Source organism: Budorcas taxicolor, chromosome 11 (genome assembly GCF_023091745.1).
Source record: "Budorcas taxicolor isolate Tak-1 chromosome 11, Takin1.1, whole genome shotgun sequence".
Lineage (NCBI taxonomy): Eukaryota > Metazoa > Chordata > Mammalia > Artiodactyla > Bovidae > Budorcas > Budorcas taxicolor.
Genome location: NC_068920.1, coordinates 50,687,475 through 50,695,861, shown reverse-complemented (window position 1 = coordinate 50,695,861; position 8,387 = coordinate 50,687,475). Strand labels below are relative to the sequence as shown.

Below are 8,387 nucleotides of genomic sequence, written 5' to 3'. Positions count from 1 at the left end.
ACCCCATGGACTGTAGCCTACCGTGCTCCTCTGTCCATGGAGTTTTCCAGGCAAGAGTACTGGAGTGGGTTGCCATTTCCTTCTCCAGAGGGTCTTCCCGACCCAGGGATGGAACCCAGGTCTCCCGCATTGTAAGCAAGATGCTTTACCTTCTGAGCCACCAGACTTCTTTAACTTATATGCAGAGTACACCATGAGAAATGCTGGGCTGGATGAAGCACAAACTGGAATCAAGATTGCCAGGAGAAATATCAATAACCTCAGATAAGCAGATGACACCAACCTTATGGCAGAAAGTGAAGAAGAACTAAAGAGCCTCTTGATGAAGTTAAAAGAGAGTGAAAAGCTGGCTTAAAACTCAGCATTGAAAAAACTAAGATCATGGCATCAGTCCCATCACTTCATGGCAAATAGACTGGGAAATAATGGAAACAGTGGCAGACTTTATTTGCTTGGGCTCCAAAATTACTGTAGATGGTGACTGCAGCCATGAAATTAAAAGACACTTGCTCCGTGGAAGGAAAGCTATGACCAAACTATACAGAGTATTAAAAAGCAAGAGACATTACTGCCAACAAAGGTCCGTCTAGTCAAAGCTATGGTTTTTCCAGTAGTCACCTATGGTTATGAGAGTTAGAGCAGAAAGAAGGCTGAGCACTGAAGAACTGATGCTTTTGAACTGTGGTGTTGGAGAAGACTCTTGAGAGGCCCTTGGACTGCAAGGAGATCAAACCAGTCAATCCTAAAGGAAATCAGTCCTGAATATTCATTGGAAGGACTGATGCTGAAGCTCCAGTGATTTGGCCACCTGATGTGAAGAGCTGACTCATTGGAAAAGACCCTGATGTTGGGAAAAATTGAAGGCAGGAGGAGAAGGGGACAAGAGAGGATGAGCTGGTTGGATGGCATCACCGACTGATGGACATGAATTTTAGCAAGTTCCAGAAGATGGTGAAGGACAAGGAAGCCTGGAGTGCTGCAGTGTATGGGGTTGCAAAGAGTGGGACACGGCTGAGTGACTGAACAACAACAAAAAACCATTGGGGAACTGTGTAAAGTATACAGGGATTGCTATTATTTCTTTCAACTGAATGTTAATCTACAACCATCTTGAAAGGATTAACCTTAAAGGAAAAATATGGATTGGCCCCAAATCTCTTTTGCTTTTATATGCTTTGCATTCTTAGCATCGCAGGGAAAGTGTGCTATTGGTGAGAGTAGGAATGCTTCTGTTCCATGTGTTTCTTCTTTTGGAGCATAAGTTTTTGCTTTCAGTGAAAAAAATAACTCATTCATCAGGCATGGTGAATCATCCAGCAAGGATGATGAGCCTTTGACCTTGAGGCGAGTTTTATTTTATATCGCTGATGTCAGATATCCAGTCAGCTGCTAGGATTCTCTAGGAAAAGGAACATGAAATGCAAAAAATTGCCCAGAGGCCCCTGCATCTGACAGCCAAATTAGAAAGAGGGATTATGATCAATATCCCTGGCAAGAAATCTCTTCTTCTGTGGGATCTTTTGGTCCCTAGGATGTATTCTGGTGAGAGGAGGGCACATGGAGAAATGATAGATCATGCAGTCCTGCTGGAAAGAAATGGATAGTAGAGAACCCAGGCTGAGGAGGATATGTTCTCTTTAAAAAAGGCAATGGCGGGGGGGCACTTCTGGGAAATATGAACTTACTATGACTAAGAGGCATAGGAATGTATTTGTCTATATTAAAAACCTGATATTTATATGCTTCACCATATACTCAGACTATCTCTGGAATCAGGTAACAGTTGTTAGGGGAAGAGAACTGAATGGCTGAGGAACAAGGGACTTGACTTTTGCATTATGTTCATGCATTCTGAAGATCAACCCTGGGATTTCTTTGGAAGGAATGATGCTAAAGCTGAAGCTCCAGTACTTTGGCCACCTCATGTGAAGAATTGACTCATTGGAGAAGACTTTGATGCTGGGAGGGATTGGGGGCAGGAGGAGAAGGGGACGACCGAGGATGAGATGGCTGGATGGCATCACTGACTCAATGGACGCGACTCTGACTGAACTCCGGGAGTTGGTGATGGACAGGGAGTCCTGGCGTGCTGCGATTCATGGGGTCGCAAAAAGTCGGACACGACTGAGCAGCTGAATGGAACTGAACTGAACGGAACTGAACATGTATTATGTGTTTACAAGAACGAATAAACTTAACTGGTGGCCAGATTTCCTATAAGCCTGTCTCGGAGAGTATTTTGTTCAGATTTTTGCTTGAAGGTGTAAGTCCTGAAAACTGCCACCTTCTCACCTTTGCCAGATCTAGGCGAATGGGTGAAATAGGGGGGAAGTAGTACTGGACTGAGAGAACACTTGGGTTCTAGCCTCTTGTTTCTCTCTAGGTAGCTGTGACCTTAAATAAGCTCTTTCAGCTATTTCCCTGGGCTTCAGTTTCCTTCTTTGTAAAAAAAAGCGACCTCTGAAGTCCTTGGTCATTTAAAGTTACCGCCTCCTTTTCTGCTGCCCCCAGCATTTGGGAATGGGGGCCTCTGCAGTGCACCTCGTACGGGCTGAGTAAACATTTATCCGCTGGTTAACTAGATGGAGGCTAAGAGGGGCACAAAGAGGATGACGAGGCGTCCCCCTGTCACTCTTCAGCACAAAGCAGCAGAGTGCCGTGGTACTATGGTCCTGCGAGGTCTTTGAACCTACTCTTCACTCCCCGGCTCGGCTCCTGGAGTACAGTTAGCTGGTGTTCAACTAATGAGTGAACGTGTGAGTGAAATGAATGAGAGAGGTGGACCGCGAAATATGCAATTATCTAGTGAATTCCCGCAAAAAAAAAAAAAAAATTAGAGACAACACCGCCTTTCTCCGATTCAAGGCCACAGCCCAGGTGTGAAACTCCAGCAGCTGACAGGCGAAGCCTTTCAGATCTCTCTTGGCTGAGAGGCGGCAGGCGGCGCTGAGTGAGAGAGGGAGCCCGGAGCCCGCCCGCCCCGCCTCTCGCCGCGCGCGTCCCTCCTCCCGCCGCGCGCGCCCCCGCCGCCGCGCGCGCCCCTCCTCCTGCCGCGCGCGCCCCCCCGCCGCCGCGCGCGCCCCCCCGCCGCCGCGCGCGCCCCCCCGCCGCCGCGCGCGCCCCCCCGCCGCCGCGCGCGCGCGCCCGGGACCGCGGCGGATCCGGGCTGGCGGCGCGCGATCTCCGCGTCGCCGCGCGGATGGGTGGGATCGCGGCGGAGCTCCGGGCGCCGGGGCAGGGGTTGGAGAGCGCCATGGCGGCGGCGGCGGCGGCGGCATCCGGTCCCCGCGCCGCGGCGAGGTGAGGGGCTGCGCGTCTCCCTCGCGGCTGAGGAGGCCACAGCCGCCCGCCCGCCTTCCGCGCGGGCCGCGGCTCCGGCATGGCCGGGCTCATTAAGAAGCAGATCCTGAAGCACCTGTCCCGGTGAGAGCGCCAGCGCCGGCCCCGGCCGTCCCGGGCCCGTCCTCGTCCCCTTCGACCCTCCTCCCTAAAAGCCGTATTCCGGGCCGGCCTCCCTCTCTTCAGCCCCGGGGCCAGGACTCGGCGGCGATCCCCGCCTCAGCTCGAGCCGGACAGCCCGCTCCGGGGGCCGCGACCGTTGTCACCGCGCTGCTCTGCCCTGGCCCTGGGCCCTGGGGGCCCGGCGCCCCTGCCCCGGCGCGGGTGCCCAGGCCCGCCTTCCTATCGGAAGAGCCCCTGGCCCCCCCGACCGCAAGGATCTCCTGACCGGCCGCGCGCACCTCAGTTCCCACACCGCCGGGCAGGTCGCTCCGCTGCCCCTTGCCTGCCCCCCCGCCCCGGGCCCTCTGCCCGGCCCCCGGTGGCCCCCGCGGTTCCCACTCTTTCCTGCCCGCCCCGCGGCGTCTTCTCCGCGCTCTGCCCCTCCCTCGGGGCAGTCTGCCTGCCTCTTTACCCGCCCACCTGCCCGCTCCTCGGTCTTCGTCTTCCTCCTCCTGCTCCGAACTAGATTCCTCAACCCCGGCCACTCACTTAAAAATGACCCCGTTCCCCAGTCCTTCAAAACCCATCCACCGCTGAGATTCCCACCCGCGATACTGGTTTTTCTACCCCAAGAAGCTCCCAGCTCCTTGTCTTCGTCGTCTGGCTGACCCTGTTGCATCACTCTCGAAAAAGATCTAATCCTTGCGCCCGGGCCGTTCCTCTAATCTCCTTTTCCCCTCCCGGGGCTTCTCTTCTCAATTAACACAGACTAAATGGAGAAAGGGCATGAGAGTTGGGCATAAAGTTTCAACAGCCTTCTCTTTAAGATATGGAGGATATTTGGACAGCCTGTGAAAAGAACTAACGACGCCCACTTCTGCTTTGCAGCCATCAAAGCAATGTTATGTCCGCCGAGTCGTTTGGACACGAGCTGGGTGGCACGCCAAACTGTTCGCTTGTAACTGGGTGACTGCTGACCCCTGAGTTAGGATTGCAGCTTGTCAGAACTGGTGTCCAGAACAATCAGAAGCTGGCCTTTCACTTCGTTTTCATTCCTTATTCCGGACGGGGCTTAGCGATACCTTTAGACAGTCGTCTCTCACGTGGAGGGTGATCCAGTCTTTGGCTGCACAGTGGTCAGTGGTTTTGAGGAGGAGGGAGCAGGGGGAGGAGCCAGTCACCAGGGACCCCAGGCCTTGCTCTCCTTTCTTTTCTGCTCTTCTCATTGCCTTGGTGAGTGCTGTGTGAGACACTGTCGCTGGCACTGCATCCTGTCTTCTGGCAGACACTTTGGCCAATTTACTGTTATTTTGATTTTAGACTTTAATTAGTAATTAGATTCATATTCATCTCTTGGCTAATCACCACACCATGTTTTAAAGTAAAAGCACATTAGAGGCTGGAGTTGGAAGGTGCCTTTGGATCCTCTACTTGGGTTAATTCCCTAGTATATTCTTTCTCAGGTAGCATTCATTTGGGTGTGCCATGAATTTGCTTGCTCTGTGTAAAGACATGTGTACGACTAATGATTGTGAATGAGGTGGAAAATTTAACTGAAGGGAAACCATTAATTTGAATGAGCACAGAATCAGACAATTTTTGGGTTTAAAGATGATCTTACCTAACATAGCATTGTGTTTAAGAAGTCAGGCTGATTTTGGTTTACTTTCTTTAACTATAAAATGAGGATAATAGTAGTATCTAACTCAAAGGGTTATTGTGAGGGTTACATGAGTTAATACACAAGGGCTTAGGGCAGTGCTCAGTGCCTAGTAAGTGTTCAATAAAGCATGTGATGTGGTTATTTGGGAGGCCACAACTTGTGTGATGGTTTGATATAAGCCATAGACTTCTCCAGAAAAATCCACATATGTGAACAGATAATTTTTTATGTAAGTTCCCATGGTGGGGAAAGTTAAGAATCCCTTAAAATACATGCCTTAACCTCTTCAGACATCTTGAGTGAATGCCCTGAATAACCCCTGACTAGTTCAGCCTCTCATTTTATGACTGAGGAAGCTAAAGCCTAGAAGGATAAGTGACTTGCTTAAGTTGCGGTGGAAGGTACAGTAGAGAAATAGAGGGAGTTCCCTCACGATCCAGGGGTGAGGACTCTGCTTTCACTGCCAAGGGCGTGGGTTCAACCCCCAGTCAGAAAACTAGGACCCCGCAAGCCCCATGGAGTGGCCCAAAAATGGGTAGAGAAATAGAACCTGGCTTCCTAAGTCTGGTACATTTCTGGTACAATTCTGCTTCCTGATTCTGGTACACTTCTGCTGTAATGTGATCCACTCATAGTCTGTGCTATCTCTAAGAAGATAGAATTTTTAAAGGAAAATTTTAATAGTATATGCTGACATATGCAGTGACTCCTTAGTGAACAAAGTATCTCTTTTAGATGAAGTAGGAATAGGTGTTAGACATTGGTAGAAATTTCTTGTTTCCTCAGGGTTGTGTGGTTGACCGAGAAGTAGGGTGGAAGGTTATTCAGGGCTGCCTTTTTTGCTAGGATGTAGGTCTGACTTGGGGAAAGGTCAAACTCCTGAGGCCTTCCTGTTGATTTAACTTGGAAAAGCTTCCTTAATCACATGTAATATTTGTGTCTCTGTATGGTTTCTACTACACATCCAGAGGCTGGCATGCTTGGAGAGGAACTATAATTTCTGTGGCTTGCCAAACCTGATGAGGACAGAGAGGAGAGTTGGGATACTGGGTTACTATATTAAATAAATATTTGTAGGTGTTTAACAATTACTTGTTGCTGATGATGACAGTGCTGCTTGACCTGGAGGAGTATCCTACAGCAGGAAGGATATCCCAGTGACTCCTATATTGTGTTTCATTTTGCTCATGAAGTTTTGCATATTAAAGTGTCTTGTTGGAATGCATCCTACTTATCAGTAGACTATTCTGATAAACAAGATTTGAAGGAGGTGATTTTCCAGATCCTACTCTAGGCCAGGCACTGAGCTGGGTGCTGGGGATTCAGTAGGGAAGAAGTATAATTCTCTTTTAAGGGCTTTAACCTGTGATTTGGATGACTGCTGTATAATACAAATAGCTTTTATGTTCAGTGCTTATTTAAATAAACCCAGCAGGAGATTTTTACTTAGAACAAAAACATTAATTTAAAAAATACCCTAAATTGATTTTTCACTGAATTAGATTATTCTTATTTTAGATCCCCTTAGCTAATGACCTTTTGTTGTACAAATAGGAAGAAATATGATGGATTGTAAAGTAAGTCAAAGGACTATTGCTCATGGAAAGGGAGTTTTCTCTGGGGCCAGACAAGCTAGATTCATCTTCCTACTCTGCCACTTAGTAATACAGGGCAGCCTTTCTAAGCCTTAGTTTTCTTATCTGTAAAAGATGAGAATAAGAGACAATACTACATACTTAGCAGAATTTTTTGAGAAATTGGGGATAAAGTATTTATTATAGTGCCTGGCATGAAAGTAGAGTTTAATGAAGAGTAGCTGTCCTAACATGGCCAGAGAAGTTAGGGACACGTCCATGGTATAAGTGACTGTAACTCACTCAACTGGCTCTTTTAGAAAGTCAGCAGAAATCTTAATTATTTACTCTAAATGGCTGCAGGAAATGTGACTCCAAGTGACAGAGACATGGCTGATAACATGATAGGTAGTTTAAAAAACATAAGCGTTAGGTGAAATCAGAAACTTAGAAGAGTTCAGAGTCCTTTCGGAGAATACGAGAACCTGACTGTGAGCTCAGCTTTCTTAGATCCTGATCAATGCCCCCTCATCCTGGAGAAACCCCATGGCCCGTGCCTGGTGGACTGCTGGAGTTGCCCACTCAGAGGCTGACTGCCTTCTCAGGGTCTGTTTAGGTAAAGGTTTGTGTGGGTAGGGCTTGTCTCGGCTTCCAAGTCACACTCCTTTGGATTAGGCCTTGCTTATTATCATCTTCATTTCCTGAATAATTATTTTGTACATTTTCTGGTAATAGTGCAATCATATACATCTTTTGTTTTCTTCCTCATCTTGTCTTGCTTCTGAAGAAGCACTTTTATTGACTTAGCAAATATTGAGTTGTGAGAATAAGCACTTTACATGTCTTATGATGATTTAATCCTCAGCCTAACCATGTGAAGGAGACATTAGGCCCATTTTATAGATGAAGAAATAAATGAGACACAGAAGTTAAATAACTTGCCCTATATCAGTAAGTGGTGGGACTGAGATCCTAACACAGTCACTCCCATTCCAGAGCCAGGCTCCTTCATCTCTCTACTGCATCTCATCTACTGAGTATTTCAGATTGAACAACCAGCACCATGTGAAGGAGGAGAATATTGACCAGCACCAAGGAGCTCCCTGAGTCTCCCGCATCATTGCCTCTAGCCACTGTCCTGACTTCTAACAGCAAAGATTAGTTTTGTCTTTATTTCTACTTTATATAAATGGAATCACAGAATATATACTTTCATGCCTGGCTTCTTTAGCTCAACATTGTTTTAGTGAGGTTAATCTCTGTTTTAGTGAGGTTTCAATTTGTAGATTTTCTGTTTTTATTGCTATTATTCTATTAATATACTTAAATTTATTTGTTCATTTTTCTGTTGATGGATATTTGTATAGTTTCTCAGTTCAGAGCTGTGCTGAATAGTGCTATTAGGAAGAGTCTGGTACATATCCTTTGGTGAATAAGTGTGTCTGTTGTGGATATACCTAAGAGTGGAATTTCTGGGTGACGGGATATGTGTATGTTAAATTTTAATAGATATTGCTAAACAGTTTTCCTAACTGGCTGTACAGTTTGCGCTTCCCCTGAAAGTGTATAAGAATTCTGGTTGTTCTCCATCCTTGATAACACTTTGTATTTTTTATCTTTTTCATTTTAGCCATTCTGGTGGGTATGTTTTGAAATATTTTTACTGCATCTGTGATAAACCAGATGGCCCCTTTATTTTTGCCTTTGTT

General features: G+C 47.2%; 1 protein-coding gene across 1 annotated transcript in view; it reads left to right on the top strand.

The window, feature by feature from the left end:
- The first annotated feature begins 3,379 nt into the window (after window positions 1-3,379).
- The window catches only part of BLTP3A (bridge-like lipid transfer protein family member 3A), a 72,412-nt gene continuing 67,404 nt past the window's right edge, over window positions 3,380-8,387 (top strand). Inside the window, exon 1 of the mRNA XM_052648213.1 lies at window positions 3,380-3,423. Coding sequence (XP_052504173.1) covers window positions 3,380-3,423 — 44 coding nt within the window. The remainder of the gene's footprint in view (window positions 3,424-8,387) is intronic.